The sequence below is a fragment of the Caenorhabditis remanei genome, chromosome I (genome assembly GCF_010183535.1).
Source record: "Caenorhabditis remanei strain PX506 chromosome I, whole genome shotgun sequence".
NCBI lineage: Eukaryota > Metazoa > Nematoda > Chromadorea > Rhabditida > Rhabditidae > Caenorhabditis > Caenorhabditis remanei.
The window spans coordinates 6014304-6035793 of NC_071328.1; the positions used below are offsets into that span (position 1 = coordinate 6014304).

General features: G+C 37.5%; 2 protein-coding genes across 2 annotated transcripts; one reads left to right on the forward strand and one right to left on the reverse strand.

Annotated features, from left to right (window-relative positions):
* Window positions 1–752: 752 nt before the first annotated feature.
* GCK72_001063 (uncharacterized protein) lies at window positions 753–3073 on the forward strand (the record flags this gene model as incomplete). The annotated part of the gene is made up of 4 exons (XM_053722826.1): window positions 753–889; window positions 938–1117; window positions 1759–2806; window positions 2960–3073. 4 exons carry the CDS (start codon window positions 753–755, stop codon window positions 3071–3073), a joined length of 1479 nt encoding a protein of 492 aa, XP_053591471.1.
* Window positions 3074–4153: 1080 nt separating this feature from the next.
* GCK72_001064 (uncharacterized protein) lies at window positions 4154–9521 on the reverse strand (the record flags this gene model as incomplete). Its single annotated transcript, XM_053722827.1, has 16 exons — window positions 4154–4360; window positions 4409–4928; window positions 4972–5097; window positions 5153–5380; window positions 5429–5689; window positions 5736–5911; window positions 5963–6051; window positions 6094–6178; window positions 6279–6437; window positions 7871–8048; window positions 8134–8378; window positions 8494–8676; window positions 8723–8852; window positions 8896–8990; window positions 9145–9237; window positions 9462–9521. 16 exons carry the CDS (start codon window positions 9519–9521, stop codon window positions 4154–4156), a joined length of 2835 nt encoding a protein of 944 aa, XP_053591472.1.
* Window positions 9522–21490: the final 11969 nt, after the last annotated feature.

Genomic DNA, 21490 nt, shown 5'->3' on the forward strand with positions numbered 1-21490 from the left:
AATCGACACGAATTCTGGCTCTCACGTTTCTGCTGCCAAGCAACGAGATGATCGCGCCAGACTTCGATTCAATAGCTGAAATTACTGATTACCACACTGCTTCCCTTTCTCCGAAAAACCAATACTATCCGTAGGTTAAACCAACACTGTCACGCGACATGTCACTCCGTCTTTCCCAGAGAAAATATTCCACCTGCTCGGATTAACACACCAATAATTACTCACGCAAACTATACATTGATGGCAATATTATAGTCAGTCCTCCTCCCACGTATCGACCTGACACAGTTATTTTTCCTCATTTGACCTCAGCTCCTCCTGGTCTCCACCATCTTGCCACATACTGTGATGACACCTTCTCTCCTTCCATTTCTCACTCTCTTTCTGTGAGCTAAACGGTGAAATGAGGGCGGAGCGAGAGCGAGAGAGTGCGCGAGAACTGTGTGTGGCCAGGTCAAACGTGCTATTATGCAATCAATGGCACTATTTCGCGCGTTTTCTGGAGGGGTGGACCGGTCAGTGACGGACCATATTTTATTTGGTATTGAGTGTTGCATGTCTGCTCAGTATTCCTTTTGCTTTGTCAGAGTGAACTCTCTCGGTTGCATAGCAATCTGTTGATCAGATGTTCCGATGTAACCTGTTATCTATACCAGTGATTTCAGTTATGTTATACCTTTATCTGTTTCGCTTTTATCCTTCTCTTCCTTCCTTTTCTCTTCATTTTGTTTTATATTTCCTTTATTCCAGAAATGTCACAACCGATGACAGCCGAAGCTATGCAGTATCCCCCGCATCATCAGATTCCTCCGGGGTATCCCATGATGAATCCATACGGACAACCGTACATGCAACCAACTGAAATGACTAACTTCGCAGCATCACAATCGTGAGTTTGTCTGAAAACCCTTCCTCAACTTCATCACCCTTATTTCAGATTCAACCCGGAGATGTTTCAAATGTATATGATGCAGATGAGCCAGCTTAATCAACCACAGATGCAGCATCCAATGCCCCTGAATCCCATTCAGTCAGTTGAAGCAAAAGTCGAGAGAGATTCGGGAAACGATACGATCTCACCGCCACCTCCGCAGCAACAACAACAAATTCATTCAGGGTATGTTCAGAGTTACGCAATGTTTGACAGAGAAGAGCGGCCCCTTTTACTACAGTTCGCCTGTGAAGGGGTCAAATATTGGTAGAGTAGTGCGCCTGCGACGTGGCAGAGATGCGATCAGGAGTAGAGAGTAAATGACAGGTCAGAAGAGGGACAGACGGATTGGTGGTGACGTAGCAGATGGTTGAAGATGAATTAGCAGGGTCTGAGGGATACTGTAGCTATTTATTAAAAAGGTCTCTAATTAGAGTCTAATTTTGAGTTTGAGGCATTTATTGTTGGCCTAAGATACCAAGCTTTGTAGTACATCTGACAGAGGCGTTCATCAACTTCCTATAACTTTAATCCCGTTAATTCACACTTCATTGTTCTTTTCCACTTCCACTTAATCCCGTTGTGTCGGCATCTCTTTTGCAAAGGATGCACCGCTTTGAAGACACCGCATTGTGGTAATGGGGTACCTGAGATAGAACGGAAGACTTGTAGTAGAATACCACTGCCCTGAAACTTCCAAAAATAAACTTAATTTGAATCTTCATGGGTGCGATCCCGCCCGAATAAGTATCAAACGCGTCACTAAAACCAATCCAAACAGACGTTACTTCATACAAACCTGTCTACAAAACCGATATAAGTTACAGCACGAACACCCCGACAGTCTCTCCACACTACCCGGATCCAATGGCACCACAAATGCAGCAACAACAACAACATATGACACCTCATATGACTCCAGTTCCCACACCGAGTCCCGAACAAATTCAGCAAATGAATCAGAATAATCAGACACCAACTCAACAAGTGTCTACTTATGCAATCAACAATTTGTTGTCATCTGCAACAACTCAAAATTCGCCACAAGAAGAGGAGAAAGAGGATACGTCAGTCCGTCGGAATACACTACCATCAGTCAATCGGAAGCGTCGACCAACGGCTTATGATAGACCAGCAGCTCCTCCGGCTGTTCCACAGAATTTCACTGCGAACTATTCTCCAATGATGATGCATAACTTCGCAGCACTGATGGATCCATATCTGAGAAGAGATTTGTGTGCGATATGTGGAGATAGTGCAACCGGATATCATTATGGGGTGATCAGTTGTGAAGGATGCAAAGGATTTTTCAGGCGAAGTGTACACAGAAAAGTTGACTATGTTTGTCAGAAAGGAGCGGCTTGTCAATTCTCGTACGAGAACTGTGCCATGAATCGAGGAGCTCGTACACGTTGTCAAGCGTGTCGATTTAAAAGATGTGTTGAGATGGGAATGAATAAGGATAGTGTGAAAATGATAGGTAAAGATGAAACGAAGGAAGAATCAACCACGTCGACTACAAAAATGAGTCCTGAAGTCAAGGAACTCGTGGATTCATTCGTTGCTTCTATGAAGGTCTCTTCCAATTTCACATCTCAAACTCACGCGATCGGAGCAATCAAAAACTTTGTCAAAGAAGTTTCAGCATTGAGTTCAATTTTCACTGAATTCGATGTTCAAAAAGTTATCGGAGGCATCTTGGCGATCCGTGCTGCATTCACTTTCGATCCGATTTCATTCATTGACAGCCTCAATTTCCATTCGACGGTTACTTTACTCCGTACTTGTATCAGAAACTCCGTTTTCAATGATACCGAATTGGCTCTGCTCTCGGGAATTCATATCATGCAAACAATGAATGGAGGAATTTCGAAGGTGAGTAAATAATCCCACATGACATAACTAATCCTGTTATGGATATGAGGGCTACAGTATTTACAATAAGACTTATTGTCACAAGAATAGTTACTGTAAATATTTTCCCAAATTGAATTTGTTTTACCACAAAAATCTGGGGGTTTTTTCCAGAATTTCCCAGTATACTGCCAGGAACTCCGCAATCAGTTGGCTGAAACTCATCCAAAAGAAGTCGGATTGTACGATCGGTTGATCATGAAATTGGGACCACATCTCAATCAATAAATTGCAATCTTTTTTTCCGGTTCCCTCATTCTCTCTTCTCGATACTCAATGTTTTATCGGGTGTGCATTTTTAAACTTCTTCATTCTTTCAATTTTAAAACTCTTCATTCAATTTCTCGTTCGGGCTCCCTTTTATTAAATTCTGTGATTGTGATAATAAAGATACTCACATTTAATTTGGTTCTTTCTGTGTTCAGAATCTTCTTGAATTGGACATCAGATAGCCGCGGAATTCAGATTTCCGAATTGTGTTCAGAGTTTCTAGGCTGTTGCGGTCTACCGAATCATTCCAGTAGGCAAGAGTGTTGTTCAAAAAGAAAGAAAGTCGGGAAAACCGTAAAGTTTTCTTTGGAAATAAATATAAAACACAATTGATCATAATTGGGTATGGTAATGATGAAATGTTACCGGTTTCAGAAAGAGGGAGAGGAAGGATAAAACTAGACACAAAATGCTCATTGAATGACAGTGAAAAAGAGCAAGATATGGGGGTGGAGTCAGGAGTGAGAAGAGGCGGGGTCAAGGAATAAAATGGTATCAGTGAGATGAAGGGGATCAGGGATTCTATTTATATTGTACAAATTCAAAGAGAATTTCAGATAGTAAAGGATTTGGGAGAAAGGGGCGGGGCTTGAGAGTTTTTGGAGTTGACATTTTCACAGAAAAGTCAATACTCTCAAAAGGGGCGTGGCCTAAAAAAGGTTGAAATCTTCTTTCAGAAGACGTCATTGTACATAAAACGCGCTTTCAGCCGCATAATACACACATATATGAACGGGTTTAGAATTAGGGGGAATTTAAAGAAAAGGGGGAGGAGTCTATATGTTATTTTACAATACTAGGTGAAAAAGGGGACGGGACCCGATCAAATCAGTCTAGTGCTATATAATGGGTAAAGCCGAGCAATAATTTTACATGAACATGCGATTTTTCATGCTCCGCCCACCCAGAGTTGATTGGGCGGAGTTTTGAAAGAAGTGAATGGGAGGACAAGGTCTATTATTAGGAGAAGGGGCAGGAGGCATGAAAATATATAAGGAGGCAGATAAAACTTGGGTGAATCATATTTTCTTTTCTATTCTATAATTGATGAAGACGAACGAGTTCGAGAACAGCGACTGGAAGATGGACGTCTTCAGATGATGACGTGGTGGACGTTCCAGACGATCCAGAAGAAGTTGTTCGAATTGTGAGAGAATGTGCAATAATGTAGGAGAGACATGAGATCCATTCGGTATGAATTTCATCGGGTTGAGTGATGAGTGGATCTTCAGATTCGGATGGCTGCTGGAATAGAAATTCAAGATTAACAGCTATTTCTTTTATGAATCTCACCTGATCAATCAAAATAATCAATCTATCAAACATCCTTCGTATCGTATTCGCAGCCGGTGTCAACGTGTCACTCGGACTTTGGGAAGCAGCCGAATTCGCCGAAATCTGTACATTTTTCGCGATTTGACTACCGACTCCCGTATTCAATGTCGAGAAAACTATTGGATTCAGAACACGAAGAATCAGAAGAGCACTCAACGTTCGCTTCACCAGATGACGTTCATCATCTCCAAAACGATGACGTGCGCACTCGGCAGCGATTGTAAGAAGACGTGTCGCCAATGGGATAGTCAGAAGACGTTGATCGACAAAAGTGACGAGTTGTTCGACAGCCGATTCCAAATTTCCAGTGTTATTGGATTTGAGGGATTGACAAAATTGTGAATTTTCGAGAAGGAATTCGTCGAATGGAGTTTTGAACAGATGTCGAAGGCATTGAGTTATGATTCCAGTAGCCAATGAATCCTTTCGGAAGACATCTTCTGGAGTTGATGTGGTGAGAACATCGCTGATTACTCGTCTACAATTTTTTTTTCAGATCAGAGATACTTGAGACAACTAACCTAATAACAGGACTCATAAATTGTGGATTGAGTGCATACAAATGTGAGATACACGAGTACATAAATTGCTTCAGATGAGGTGGAAGTACTTGTGATGGGCATGACAAGAGGGATGTTGGTGATTCTCTGAAAATATTATTGATGAAATCAGAGATCTATTACAGCCATAATCCCTTTATACCTAATCATCTCCAACATTGGTTTATACCGATCTAACGGCAACACTGGACATCGAGTTCTCTGAGCACGGAACACGAAACCGGCAGTCTCGACAGTTTGTTGGAAGACGCTTTCATTGTTCTCGTTGAGACAAACGGTTACTGTAGTTCCACAAGACCGTCCTTTCTTGCCAGCAGATGAATGACTCATTATTGAAAGTTGAATATTTGTGCTGCATGTTGGAATACATCTGAAAACAAGATTGTCTGTCTGTGTGTCTGTCATCTAGTTCACTTACGGAATCACAAATTTCGAGTCAATCACAACTGTCGGTAACTCGTTTGGTCCCTTGTTTCCAGCAGGTGCAAATGAATTCGAAGTGCCCACTCTGACACCATTCAGTGACACATTGGCAGAGTACAGATTGTCCGGTTTGAGAGATTCCGATCGAAATTTATCAATTTCAACCGAGAGAAACGAGACTTGTGAGTTGGGATCTCCGACTGATATCGTTCCTTGAAGCATCGGAGGTGGAACGTCCTGATAGATTGTACGACTTCTGAAAATTGATAGAAATTAGAGAAATGATTTTCAACAGTTCTCACCTCAACATTCGAACCCATTTCAAGAACGTGGTGAACGGACGGAAACATAGATAAAGTGCCGATTGCGATGGGAATGAAGGCGAGAGGAACAGACATCCGTCGGCCGAGAAGACAGTTTCATCCAACCAAAACATTGTACACGTCGATAGATCTAGCTGTTGACGTAGTTTTGATCCCTGCAAAATCGAAACATTAAAGTTTCCAACTGATCAATTCAGGTGAAATACCATAGAATCGAACACCGATAGTTGTGATGATCCCCCAGGAATATCGGATAATGTCAACCAACAGTCTTTCCAACTCTTTTCTTCTCGGGCTGAAAAATTTGAATATTTTGATATTAAAACACTCAACCTACATTTTCTGAGGGCAACAGTCGATGCGACGGTGGTACTACTCGTCTCCACGTGATCGTTGACGTCTTCATAGTTGAATCGGTCGAGCTGGAAATACGAAATCTGAGAGAAACTACTCAATAGTTTACCTGATTTTCACAACAGATCAAACTATATACAATTCAAAACTCTGAAACATCCAACTAACCAAGTTCTCGGGTATCCCAGTGGATACAGTATTCGCTGGAGATGGCATTGCAGTCGACGTGGAATTCGATGTGGCTGCAGTTGTAGCTGTCAAAAATGAAGAAGAGGCGGAAGCGAGTGCTGTGTCGATTGACGTGCCACGGAACATACGACGCGTTTTCTGGAAACAAAAATTGTAGGTTGAAAACGAGAGATTTCTAGTTTTGCATCAGTTATAAATCTTGCAGTTTTAGTCTTCCGTGGGACCCGGAAATTATAGAAAAACGTGTGTTTCATCACATCCCGTTTTCCCATCCATACATATTTCAGACGTGTTGAAACGAAAAACTAGAATTAGCAAAATCTATTTTAGGATGAAAATGATATTGATACTCAAAAAGAAGTTCATTAAATTTAAATATTATCGAGCGTCACAAAAAATTTACAAAATGAAACAATAAATGAAAATAGATCACCAGTGACCTCTTTTTGACCCAGCGGGTGATGACGTGGCCGGGAGGTCAGGTAGGTCAAATAGATGTTTCTACGTAAACTTTTTTTCTAGGTCCACGTTTTTTTTCTAGAAATGTCAGCTGCTTCTACCGTATAATAAGCTAAAAATGCAGAAGAATCTAGGAGAAAAAGAAAAGAAAAACATAAGAACAATAAAGAGAAGGAGCTCAAATAAACAACTCAAATAAATGTCAAGTGTCCATTTCCAGTGGGCGGGAGGAATGAACGGAAAAAACCATTTTATGGTTATTGAAGGTCAATTTTGGAGGTTTTTTCTAGATTTCATTTTATAAATATCTTTGTCTTACCCATTTCTTGGCTAGAAATCTACGCATAGAGGCTCTATCAGGGACACGAAATGAAATGGATTGATACGCTTTTTTTCCAGAAAATATGAATTACCAAGAAATCTACAAAAGGGAAATGTGAAAAGTAATGGGATATTCTTGGAAAATCACATATTACTTTCTTGATGTTGGTCACGAAAGGTTTCAGAAAGGCCAGAGAGTTTTGTTGCTCACGAGATGCCAGATGGAATGGGACAGGTGGAAAATGCAGAAAAGTTGCAATAGGAATTCTAGAAATTTGAAAGGAGAGGTGACGTTTCAGAAATGTGCATAAAATTGGAACAGGTAGAATTCTGAATATTTGAAAACTTACAAATCGAATATACCCCATACTGAATCTTCTATCAAACGGTGGTGGTACCGCTCGTCTAGGTTGCATGACGTTGAATTGTGTTTCAATAGAAAATAAGAGCAGAAATAAGAGTAGAAAAAGACAGTAGATGAGATGAGATGTCACTTTTGTTGCCCATTTTTTGAAGGATTCGTTTCAATTTCTTTCTGTTTCCTCCCCTTCTTACGCTTGATTAATATACCTCTTTTTTCTTTTATTTCACACATTTTGAGAGAGTGGAATAAGCAGAAGAGGAGATATTTGATATGGACGAGTAGAAGGCGTAAAGGAAATGAAATTGAGTTTTTTAAGGAACTATTTGATTATTATTGCTTTGGATCCGAAATTCCCTTATTTCAGAACAGAATAATTTGATGTAGCGCATATCAATATCAACTGTATGTAGTTCATCGATAAATTTACCTCCTTTCTATCCCTCAAAATATCATCATATTGACTACTGCTCATTGCTATCATCGTCGGATCAGTAACTACAGGCCATCGTACTTCTGCAGTTGATCTTCGTGAAGACTTCCGTTGATTCTTCACACATACTGCATGTGTCAGACGAACTCCACCGGAAATAGCCCGATCGCAGTATCTAAAGTTACAGAAAAATAAGAAATGTAGGTCAAGCTTTCTGATTTTCAAACTAATTTTCCTTAGTTTTAAGCCCAAAACTTTACCTAGTCAGCACATGTCCAATAGTAGGAAAAGGTCTGCCAGCCAAACAGAAGCCTCTCGATGGTGATCCAACAATCAGAAATTTCTCGACTAAATCGAATTGTGTTTTGACTAGAAGTGCATATGTATCAGTTCCTTTTGATGATCGACGTAGAAGAAATGTGCCAATTGGATTATATTGAACCATATCTGTGGATACTGTATCGTAGAAATATGGTAGATCGGCGAGATCGTCAACGTCCGAGATCTGTAATTTCAAGTCGAGTTGCCTACAGTTGGACTGTGAACTGTTTTTGTGCCGTATGCTCACATTTTTAGATACAAAATACCATTTTTTCGATAAAAAATACACACTCTCATACCAATGGTTCCAAATGTGATTTCAATATTATTCCAACTGTTCCATTTGTCTCATTTCGTCCCAACATCCATCCGAGTTCATCTGTATCACATAATGTCAATATATCACCGATTTCAGCGCTCAGTTCATCAACATCGCGTCGTTCGAAACTTCGCAAACACAAATATTTACTCTCGATTATTTCCTGAAACTAATTATTATTTTTTTAATAGAAAATTGATTCAACAAACTCCATTAATTGGCATAATTCCTCCTTTTCGAATCGGAAAAAGTGCTGGTTTGAAGAATTCCACGATATCCCGAAGGGTGTCGTATCGTTTTCCTTCGAAAAAATAGTGAGGCGATGTTAGTTGACGGATTCTGAAAAAATTAAGTTATGATGTTTATACTACAGCAAACTTACGGCATATGTTTCGGATATCCGTCCTGATCTAGAATTGATAGATAAAACCGAGTAGGGCCGGTTTGGCGGACTAGAAATGCTCCTGGTGTTGTGCCCTGAAAGTTATAATACATTTGGAAAGTTTTTGAAAGTTATAAAGAATCTATTACTAAGCTACACAAACAAGTCAACGAAAACCGTTTTTCTTACTGTTTTCTGCTTGAAAATGACTGATTTTTGAGCATTTTCTCTTTTTTTTAACTGCCAAACCTGAAGCAAATGATTGGCATCATGTTCGTTTAATTCCCCATGGTACCACACATCTTTGGCGGTAATGTCAGCCGGTCGGGTGTCGTTGTGAGTCTGGAAAAAAAAGAACATGAAAAATGTATTTTCGGGGATTTTGGGGAGGAAAAGAAAGACTTTTTTTGAATATTTTTGTAGTTTAAAGGAGAATTTAAAAGTATTGGAATAGGATTTTTCAGACGAACAAACTCGAATGATTCCTACAACTCTATTCTGCAGAAATTTTCAGATTTTTTCAATCAAGAGTGTCTTTGAAACTTTATTGACTTTTTCGCACTTACTTTCGAGAATGACGGTCCTTCCGTGCTGCTGTTAGGTGTGCTGTTTTCGCTTGAGTGCATAATTACTCATTTGCACCTGAAAATACGGAAGAAATTGTGTTTTTATTCAAAGAAAACATTATAGAAGTGAGAAAAACAAATGGAAACAATTGTTTTAAACAACATCAAATTCTAAAAACCTGCAGAAAAGGGATGTGCATTTTCGGGCAGATGTGTTTGCAGAATATGGGGAAGAACTTGGAGGGAATTTCAAATTTTGGGAGAAATGGAATTGTTTTTTCACGAAAATTTTCAGGTTTTGCAGGTGTTTCAATTGAAAAAAATTGAAAAATGGAAATTCACAGAGAAATGACATTGAACAGGAAACGAGTCTACTAATTTGAAAATTCCACACAGCCTAATAAGGAAATCGGGAATTCGAGCTCTCGATGTTTTCTGTAGTCTCTCAAATGTTTTCAATAGATTTCCGCTAGTTTCGAACGTTTTAGACAATTTAAAACAGTTTAAACAAAAAAACCAAAAGTTTTAAGTGGAAAATTTTCAAATAAAAGTGATAATAAAATGTGTAGAAACGAGAAAAGAAGCAGAGATGGCATATTATTACACCCACGCATCGTTTCTCTTCTTTTCTTTCTTCTTCTTCAATTCACCACACCCCGATCACTTTACTCTCACTGTCTGCGCCTCTTCACTCGGATCACTCTATCTCTGACTGTCTACGTCTCTTGGGTCGCCAGAGCTCTCTCCTCATTTCTGTTCTTTTTCTGTTCCCCGCGGGGACTCTCGGAGCACCGGAAGTTAGGAGAAGAAGAGGGTGGGACCATGTGGATTGGGTGTGATGAAGAACACAGAGAGTATGGGAATGGAAGAGACTTGACAGAGAAAAAAGTGAGATTTAGGCTGAAAATTTTCAAGTTGAAAGGTGTTGAGGGTCATGTGAAAAAAGCGATGATAGATAACATGTGATAATGAACATTTTCAATTTTGTGAACTGGTTTTTTGTTAATTTTTGGGAAAAGATGGGAAGTGCGCTCTATTCAGAAATCGTAAAAAATTGAAAGTCAACAGTGGAGCGCGCTTGCGATAGAATGTTTTTTGAAAAAAAGTCGGAAACTGATGAAAATTGTGAGAAAAAATGTAATTATGATCAGTATTAAGAGTTAATCGAAAAGTTGGAAACAGAAAGAAAATTGGATGGAGAATTCAATTAATTTTCCTCCTATTTATACACATAATCGCACATAGCCAACTGTTTCTATTCTTTTTTCGTTTTTTCTGAATTGAATAAAATAAATTCAAGTTTGAGGCATTATGAGTTTTCCAATCATAGTTTTGCTTTCCCGCCTCAATTTTTACAAGTATTTACAGTAAAAGGTTTCATAAAAGTTTTTGAGTTTTTTGAGTTTCCTTTCGAGGTCAATTTCAAATTTGGTTAAACTTTCTTAGACGGCTACAGTAAGAATTTATTCATTTTGAACTTCTCTGCGAGACCCACTGAGCAGTCTTCTCTTGAAAAAAAACATCTGGAAATTCAAATTTTTTAAAGAAAAATTAATGAAATTAAAAGGTTTTCAAAGGTTATAAAATTCACCTGTTTTCCTTTTAATTTTCAGATTCCAAACTCCTAAAAACTCCGCCAAAAAGTACTCTACAAATGGAAAAAGTAACAAAAAACTCGCATCCGCTCATCCAAATAAAAGTCAAAAACCCTTTTTTGTCTTCCCCAAATATCTGCGTCTCTATCAAAAATCTGTTTTTTCTTCTTCATTTTCCAGTAAAAAGGTCCCAAAGAAGTTGCCCTTTTCTGGTCCCTCCACTCAATTTTTTCCACTCATTTCTCCTTTTTTTTCCGCTTCCTCGATAGAGTTTGTGATCTCTAGAAGATGGAAAAAAATGGGGAAAAAGTTTTCGAAAAGGGAAAAATCTCATACATAATCGATGTAGATTTTCAAGTTTTTTTTTTTCAATTTTTCCATTTTCTTGACTCGAAAAAGTGCTGGATTCCTAGTTCCGGAGATTTCCAGTTTCCCGGATTCCTTCTATGATATCCCACATCGTGAAATTTCTGATTCCGTTATTTCAGTCCTACGTGAATTCGAGTTTTTTGTGTTTTCATCCCTCCAAAATCTGGAATTGTTTTTTCTTATTTGTTTCCAATTCAAAGTTAATTTGCACCTGAATTGCATTGCATAGTTCTGATATACTGAGCACCCAGATATAAGAAAAAAGTATTTCTCTCACGTACACCTGGGACTTTGTTTCGATGTTTCTTCTATTCCACTATTTGAACCATGTAGAGATGCAAATACGCTCTATTGATAGTTTAAAATCTTCAAAAAAGCAATTAACAACAGGTCGCTCTGCTGTAAAGTTGAGCTTTCTGGATACAATTATTTTGGATTTTATCCGCTTCTAGAGAAGGACTGAAGTGATAGTTTTTATTGCAGATTTCGATATTTCGGAAAATTCAAAAGAACGTTTATTATAGACGCAAATGCCAAAAAATCGCTAGACACGTCACAATTCTTGTTCTCCTGAGTCAAAAGGAGCTTTGGTAGAAGAGTTTTTCCACGCGGCAGTGTTGTCCTCTCGGACATGGTTTTTTCTCAATTCCTCGTTTCATAGAAAAAAAAACTACGAAAAATAGAAAACAAATACGAAAATTTGTTAGAAAAGCGGAAAAGAGAGGAATTGAGCAAAAATCTTGTCCGAGAGGACTACACGGGAAAAAACTCTTCCACCAAAGCTCCTGAGCATTTCAAGGAATCTCGAAATCTGATTTCTCTTACTGTGATGTTCGGTGTACTCCTCTAGAACATCACTCCTTATTCCAATAGAGCGTACTTTCGACTCCCCAGACTCTTTCTCTATTTTCGAGACCTACCATATTGTTATTCTGATGCTTGTGAATGAACTCAAGTTCTTTGATACATCACTCATCCCTTGAGATAATTAATTTTCTGGAAATCAGACGGCTAATGTCTAGACTCGAGAAGTCTAGTCATCTAATTAAAAGTACGTCGTGATTAGAGTAAAATAGTAAATTTCATACGTCAAGGTTCAACTCGTGATTTCAAAAATATGTATATAAATGAGCACTTTCGGGAGATGAGTATCCAGATTCTGTCGACTGATCTTAATGATTTTCGGTGAGATTCCGGCATCAGAATTCTTGAAGTTTGTATTCTTGGAGTCCTTGATTTAACCACAGTTTTCAGTCCTTCTCGCAAAATTGAGGTCCTCATATCCCAGTCCCTCGTGTTCATCCACTCAATCCATTTTTTTTTCTGTGATCTCAAAATAGAAAAGCTGAAGTTTTGCACTCCGAGACAAAAATTGTTTTATTTAATCAAGTAAACGAAACTCGGAGAATATTGAATTGGATATGTGAGAATGTTTTATAAATTATTCAGAATGGATAATAGTAGAGTTCTTTTTTTCTTGTTCTTTTATCTGGAGGTCATGGATTGATTCCATTTATCTCTGCGTCTCATTATTTTTCACTCTGTTTTTTTCCAGTATCGATGGAGCGTGCTTGCTACAACTGTGCCCATCAAATATGGGTTTTCAACTTGGTAATTTCTAAAAACTTCAGGAACTCTTCAAGAATTTCAACAAAAAAAAATCAAACTTCCATTCAGACGACCCCCCGTGTTCTTCGCATAAAATCTTCTCGTTCCCACTATATTTATATCCATTTCTATCTAGTAAATGTCGATAATCTTCCAGAATATTTCGAAAATCCTTCATTTTCTAATCTGGGGAATCCGCTTACGTTCCTCGCGTTTCCACCTGTCTCCCATCTACGTAAATACGTACATTTCTAATATGTCTAATTCTCCGGGGCCCCTATTTTTAAACCTGCATTTATATAAATAGGAAATTTAATTTCTAAATCGGGCGGGTCCTATGTCATAGACGGGGGAGTTAATTTGGTTATTTTCAATGTTTGACCGGGTAGGATTCATGTCTGTGTGTCGATATTTCCGGAATCAATCTGTGTGTCTGTTGGTCCAGATGTCCTGGAAATGTTTCTGTTGTACAATCACTTTGTCAGCCAAGAGGAAATGTCATTTTGCATATTTCAAGTAAAAAAATTGACCAATGCAGTCAGATTTGAGATTAAGCCATGGCTCCAAAAATCATGATATCCTTGAAAAGTGTTTTGTTTTGTGCAGTACAATCCTAAGGGTTTTATCTTAAAGTGAACTACTTTTTATACAAAGCCTCCTAAAAAAATACAGTCTGAAATGCTAATTCGGGTGTCCGCTATGACTATTTTTATCTAACTTCTACAAAAAATTTTATTTTTAGCTGCATTGCATATTCCTTTCGTTGTCTCTATGATTCTGAATATCCGGATGTCCTCTAAATAGTTCAACGGACATCCGGACACACAGATTCTCAAACCGGCTTCAAATCGAAATCTTTCTACTTCTCTCATGAAAAACCCATCTATTTTTATTTCCCCAAATACTAAAAACAAATCTGAAAATAGAAAAAAAAATGCTCGAAAAATAAAGAATGAGCCATGTTTTTTCCGTTTAATCTTTTCGGATTATCTCGGTCAGTTGTCTACGAAATAAATGAAGAGAAGACGTCGATGTTGCCTCGGCTAATCAAGAGATGAGCAATTGAGATAGCTGTGTCTATCTGTGTGTTTGTGTGTCCGGATGACTCACGCCGAGAATCCAAAGACTTCAATACCAATTCTTCATTCTGAAGGATGGCCTAGAAACCCCCACTATCTCTTTCTAGACCATCACCTTGACCAACAATTCCAATTTTTAGTCTTCAATCTCAAATCCTGTTTCCCATCCCAAAATACCCTCTTCCACCTCTTCTTTTCTCCTGTCATATCCAGATCTTCCCTTGGATTTTCTCATAACACAAAGTACATGCTCATCCCCTTTCCTCATCCACGTCTTCATCTTAATATATTTCTTATCCTTACACTTTCCAAAAAGTGATTCCTTCTGCTCCGTTTGTCTACTTATTCATTTTACGTAGATCAATTTCCCCCTTCGTCTCCTGAATGACGTCATCATTAAAATTCAGAAGACGTAAAAAGGGGGGAGACCGCCCCGTGGATATATTTCGAAACAAGTCTTCTTTTACTATGTCATTCCGAAGGAAAACGAAGAAGAGAGAAATGTAATTGCTCTTACGTCGTGAATTCAACCACGTGTGAAGTGAGAGATGGCTCATCTCTCAAGGAGAAGATACGCTTTCTATTTATATATGTATATAGTAACAGCTTGAGACTAGAAAGGTGTCTGTCTGTGTGTCTGGATGGCTGCATGTCCAAATAGTTGATTATTGAGCAGTTGGTTAAAAGTTAAGAAAACATCGGAACTTCAATCTGTCTGTCTGTTTGTCCGAATACTTGTTTAGCTGAATGGATCCCAGAATGCCTAGTTTTTACAGATTTCGAAATTTTAGTATTTCTGTACTCCACTTGTCCGGATGTTCATAGAGACTAGAAGTTTTTGAAACAGTGTTAAGAAAATATCCTTTTTTTGAACAGACTGACAACCCGGGTGCTTGCCAAACTATATTATATCTGTCTGTGTGTCTGGATGTCCGAGTAGACTGCAAAGTCGACTTTCTCATGAACGTTGGCTTTAAACGAATTTAAGACATCCGTCACGGTTTGTCCGGATGTCCGGAATGTATGAGTTTAAAGGGGGACTGCGGTGTTCCAAAAATTGAGACTAATTTTCGGACCTGGCTTCAAGAGACTTTTCTCTTTTCCGCAAAATTATGAGTCGATCCATCTCAAAAAATCTCAATTTTTGGAATACCGCAGCCCCCCTTTAAGATCGGATCCTTTCTCAATTCTCAAGAAAGTATGATTCAACAGTTTCTATGACTATCTATCTTATTTTCAGAAAAGTCCATCTAAAATTAGATGAAATTGAGCAGAAAAAATGTTGGAAAAAACCAGAAAGCTCTAAAGAAAAGAGATAAATAATTCAAACAGTTCCTCTCTTTTCTCTCTTCTTTTTGTTCTTTCGAAACACAAAAAGTGACGAGTGACAACAATACTTGAACAAATGATTCTTGTTTTAGCAAACTTTGCTTTCCGGACTCTTTTTTTTGCTTTTTTCGTAGTTGAAAATCGCTTTGAAAAACGTGAGAGGAATCCTTAAAATGTACAAAAAATCTGAAAGTACATTTTGCAAATAAATTGAAATCCCGAGTTCACTGAGAGCAAAAAATATAGAGGACATCAGGAAATTCGAATTACAACAGGAAACTGAAAAAGGGCAAAAAAGGTCAGTATGGAGTCCATCAGCTATTTTTGGAACCTGTCTTGATTACTGAGATATCTGGAAGTATGGAAACACCGACAGACACAACTGGTATTTTGGAAAATGGTCTGTGTGTCTGGATGTCCTGTTCAGAATCACTGACAGAGCTGGACATCCTAACATTCAGAAACTTGGACAGACAAAAAAGCTGATTCCCAATAGAGCGAACTTCCACCATAGATCTTGTTTCTTCTAAATAAATAAACTTTTTCCCTTGCGAATCCAAATCCAATTTGTATGCATCTCCATTTCTGATTGCTCTCTCATTCTCTCTTTTTCCTCCCAACACTAACACCCAAAAGTATTTATATTAAACATCTGACCGACATCCGAAAAACTCTGAAAACTAATCCGAAAGATTTGTTTCCCCCCGAAGAGACATATGGAATCAATCTTTTCTCACTTTATGAGAGACTCTCCTTTTGTTTTTCCTCCGATTCCCACTCTCTTTTTCTTTCTCTTCTCCTTGCTCCACACTCATCAGAAGACCCACATTTAAGAAATTGATAGATTTTTCTGTTCTTTTTGCTGGAAAAAGGTTAGGATCGAGTGGAGAGAGGAAGAGAGAAAGATTAGCTGCTGCTTTTTTTAATCACATCATTTTTGTCTGGAAATTTAGGAGAGATGTCTGTTCATAGGTTTGTCCGGATGCCCAGGTATAGATTACGATTGATTTTAAGTTTAACCTGTGACAGTTGTTTAAAAAGTAAAGTATGTTGTCAGTTTTTCCGGATTTTCACAATACGTTCGTTTATCTGTCGAAACTTTAGTTTATCTGACCACATGCCTGTTCGCTTGTAGGTTTTTCCAGATATCCGACAACCTAGATATTGCAATAACTTCAGCTATCCTATACTGCCTTTGTTCTTAGAGCAATAAGTCTGTCTGAGTGTTTGTATATCCAGATGTCCAAAGGTTCCAATTATTTTCTGAATTCGTCTCCGTTTGTCCGGATTTCCTAGACAAATGAACTTGTCTGTGTCTCGCTTATCCAGGTATCTGCAAGCTTAACGTTTTCCTCCGAGCCTGGTTCTCTAATTTCCTGAAAACGAGATTTTCAAGGCATTCTTGATTTTTGACATTTTTGGAATATTTGAATTTCATAAAAATAGGGATTTCCAAAAGCTCGAATTTCCGGTTTCCCATAAATTTGAAATTGAGTCTTGAATCTGAAAATGGAGACACATTCCAAAAATTCCATTAGGGATTACTGTAGGTACAGTAACCCAAAACTCGGGAATCAATTAAAAAAAAAGATATTTTAACTATTTATTCAGATTCGATTTTTCAGATTTTCTTCTGAAACTATTCCCTTTCGCTATTCCACCCCTTCTCCCCCTATTTCCTTTCTGATTTTCAGTTCATTTCCATTCTGTATTGTTTTCCTCTCATTCCCGTCCATCATGTCATATTACGTATCACTTTTTTTCTTCTTCTTTCCGTGTTTTTCCATAAATTTCGGGCCGATTTTCGGGTAGCTTATCCCAAAGGTTTATTCGAATGTTGTCACTTTTCTCTTCTCTGAAAATCTGCATAATTCCTTCCCCACATGTCCATAAACCAGTCATTTCGCATCACTATTTCTCCTATTCTGAATCGAAAAGTTTCGTTTCATAGGGTTTTCAGAGAAAGCGAGGCACAGCAGCTGTTGAATAGGCTCCGCCCACTTTCGCTAGTTCGCCGCGCACTCTTATCAGAAATATATGAGATGAGAGTACTCTCATTTGTATGGAATATACATCATTAATAGATTTCAAGCATATTGTCTTCAATATCTCGAATGGAAAAATGTGCTGCTATGTTGCAAAAGTGGGCGGAGTCTAATTGAGTACAATCTGTTTTCATAGTTTCAACTTTCTCCCACTCACTCAGCTACAATCTTGTTTAAGACAGAAAACTGATAAGATCAATTCGAAAATTCGGAAATTTGTTGCGAACTTTCTGTGTTGTTTCATGACTTTCTTTCGGTCTTATCAGTTGGTTCTATGAGTTTTTGAAGTGAAGTTATATGGTGATTTTACGTGAGAAATTGCATTGAAAATATATTATTTTTACCTAAAATCGGACAGTTTTCCTCAATTTTTAAACATTTTCAAGCTCCTAAAAAGTTTCGAAACATCTCCACAACCAATCCATGAAACAAATCATAATTCCCTAGGCACGTCTAGATACTAAAAACAAGAAAATAAATAGAAAAATGAGTCAACATCCACCCTCTAATAACTGGATTCATATTTCATAATTTATACTTCCTCATCATAATTTTTCTAGTAAACAGAAACTTTATGCACCTATAATTAAGGGGAGATCAAGTCTGGAGGGAGTATTTTTTTAGGGGAATTGAATTTTAACAACAAAAATGTTTCTATAGAGACCAATATAATAAAAACGAGTACTTTCTAAAACGAGTACGGGGTAATACGATCAGCTAAATTCTAACTTTCTATGAAAGCCCGAAGTTTCGGAAATCGGAGAAACTGTGAAAGAACAAAGTAAGAAATAGAAAAAACCATGGTAAAAACTTTTGCATTTTCACGGCCAACGAGCAATGAAATGGCTATCAGTTAACTAGGAGTGCATATGAATGGGATACCTCAATTCCAGCAATATCAAATACAGAGAAAAACATAAATATTGATTCCCATATGATCCTGAAAACCGTCAAAAAGAAATCACAGTTCACCCTCTTTCCCAATTTTCCCCTCCTAACACACACTTGTTCAATTGTTCAACCAACAAAAATCATCGTTGTATCAACACAAAAAAGCACACACACATACACTTTTTTCTTCTAGAAAGTGTCCCCCTATGCCCTGTTCAAAGTGCACCCAGACAGTACTCGTGACTCAACAGAGCCCACCCAGACCAAAATAATCAATACAGTACTCTCTCTCCTGCTCTCTCTTAAACTTTCTTCAATTCACATGTGGCAACAATATTCTCTGCGTCTCTCACTCTCTCACACCGCTTTTGCTCCGGGCGATAAAATGCTCGGAAACGGAGAAAAAGAGGTTGACTCTTTGGCTCTTTCTCTCTCTCTGGACTCTCTCTTTCTCTAATTCTCTCTCTCTCTCTCTCTTGATTTTGTCGCATTTTCCATCTTTTTCAAGCTGCTGCTTCTCCTTCTCTCTTCTCCAAATTTTCTCTTTTTTCTTCTCTCTCTTCTACTCAATTATAAACTGAACTCTCGCTTCCCCCTCTCTCTTCTTTTTTTTGGTTTTTTTTCGGTTGGACTAAAAAAAGATGAAAAATAATTAGGGGGTTATAAAGTCTGGAAGGAGTGCAAAGTTTCTTAAAATTATAGGGTTTTCTTTGTTTATAAATAGATAAATAATCTAATGATAATGGATATCTGGATATCCAGACAACTGAACAGACAGACATGTCGTCTGGTCATAATCAGTGAAGCATGCCTTTGTCTGCATCGAAATACAATATGATTTTTCAAAGTCAAAATATGATTTTCAAACATTTTTGCTTATGGTTCAATGAATTTCAGACCAAAAAAATTGGGCTTTTGCACTCCTTTTTGGTTCATGGTTCAGGTTTTCTTTTCAGAAAAATTGAATGGTGGAAATTTTTAATTAAAAAAAAGTGATGGTGGAACATATCCAAGTGTTGTTTGAAAAGACTTGGAAATTGTTGAAACAGCTGAAACTTCTAATTTTGAAATTTGAAATTTTGCTAATTTTATGTATTCAAAATCATACATTTTCTCTTCTCCTGATTTTCAGATTTTTCAATTTTCAAATCTAAAAATCTCGATTTACCGTTATTGGCATAATAAGGGACTCAGAAATCTCTTGATCTAGTTTAAAAATCAGTTTTTGATAACTCTTATTATTCGAGGAATTGAAATTTATACAGTCTGATACTCCCAGTTGACCAGAGAACTGGATAAAAATATCCTCATATATAATTAATTCTTTTATGTCTGTCTTAAAAGGGTCTCTTTTTTCCTTTTTTTCTTTTTTTCTTTGGATAATTATAGGTGAGTGAGTTCTTTGAGCCTCTGAGGATAAGGATGGACAAACAGACAGACAGTCCTATTTTTTTCAAATTTTTTCCAAAATTCCTTCTTCAAACTCATATTTTCCCTTCAAACTTTTTCCAGAAATGTCTCTCTTTGTTGTGAAAACATGACAATGACATCTACATTTAGAATGCATACATATGTAAATGTCTTCATCCTTGTTTACTTTTTTCTTCCCATTCTGAATAACTTTTTTTTGAAAATTTGATTTCAATGTTTTATGTTTTTTTCAAGAAACAAGGGAAGAATTTCTAAAGCCAATTTTATCATCAAAGAAATAAAAGTTTAAAAACATTTATTTATACTGATACCTATCCTTCTTAGATCATGAACTTTGAAGATTCCGGATTTCCTTGTTCTCTGAAAATTCTCTTCCGGTCACTCTCATTCCAACTAGAAATCCCTGAAAAACAACAAAAATGAGTCACTCTCTGACTCTCCTTATAATTAATAATGTTTATTTCATAATAGTCAGTTTCCTGTTCCAATGCTCTCCCGAATCAACAACAAGTACTTTCAGCACTCACTTGTTTATAATCAATTTGAGAGGGCGTTGAAGAGGAAATTTTCTATTTTTTATTTTCTTCTGAAACTCATGTATCTATACTTAGTTTGACCGTCAAACTTTGCACTTTTTCCTAATTTGATCCAATCTGCAGATGTGCTCTAATTCAGAGATCCGATTAAAAAAGGAAATAAAATCGTTTTTTCTGGGATGTTATTTTGAGAGTTTTCCGGCTTGTTAGAGCCAAATTTGATTTAATTTTTCAGTCTCTAGGTAACTAGTTCCCGCAAAGGTTTAAAAATATAAATCTCAAAGAATCCTTGATATCTGGCGCGCCTCGGGCGCTTTTTTGAATAACGCGTTTCCACTTTTGAGAAGAACCGTCTGGAATTTTAAATAATGAAAATTTCGTTGAGCCTTGTTCAAAAACGTCCATTCCCGAATTTCCATCCTGAAACATCCTTTGTCTGGCGTGCCTCTGACGCGTTTTCCTCAAAATTTTCTCTGGATATTCACCCCTTTTTGTATATATTTTTGTTTATCAATCCCCACGTCTTCTCGTTCTCTTCTTCTTTTTTCTCCATTTTCTTCTTCATTTCTCTCTATTTTCTATCCAATTTCAGCTCGTTTGTTGTCTTCATCTGCCCCTCCCTTTTCCCTTCTTCCTCCCCCCATTCCATCATCTTCTTCTCCTTTTTTTCCGGATATATTCCCTCGTTTTTGAGACACAAAAATCCAGAAAAAAGGAAGAAGAAGAGTGAGAGAAAAAAGGAGAAAAAGTCTTCTATAGTCTTCCGCTTTCTTTGAATTTTAGATGTGCTCTCCCAATCCATTTTTCACTTTTTTCACGAAAAAATGGAGGGAAAACGACGAGTTTTTTTTTTGGAAACTTTTTGGTGTCTCCTCGATTTTCCCACGATTTCTTTTTGGAATTATTGCTGGAAAAAGAGGTTTTTATACTCTTTTTATAGTCAGTTCCTGGTCGGATCTTCTGACTCATTCGTCTTTTCTAAAGAGGTCAAAAAATTAGATTTCTGAAGTTATTCTGCACATTTTTGGTATATTTCACTTGAAAAAAAGGTTCCGCTTCTAATGAATATGTAATAAAACGCGTCAAAGGCGCGCCTTCGTATCTTTTTTCAAGTTAAAAAAAATTGAGCTGAAAACTCGCCAATGG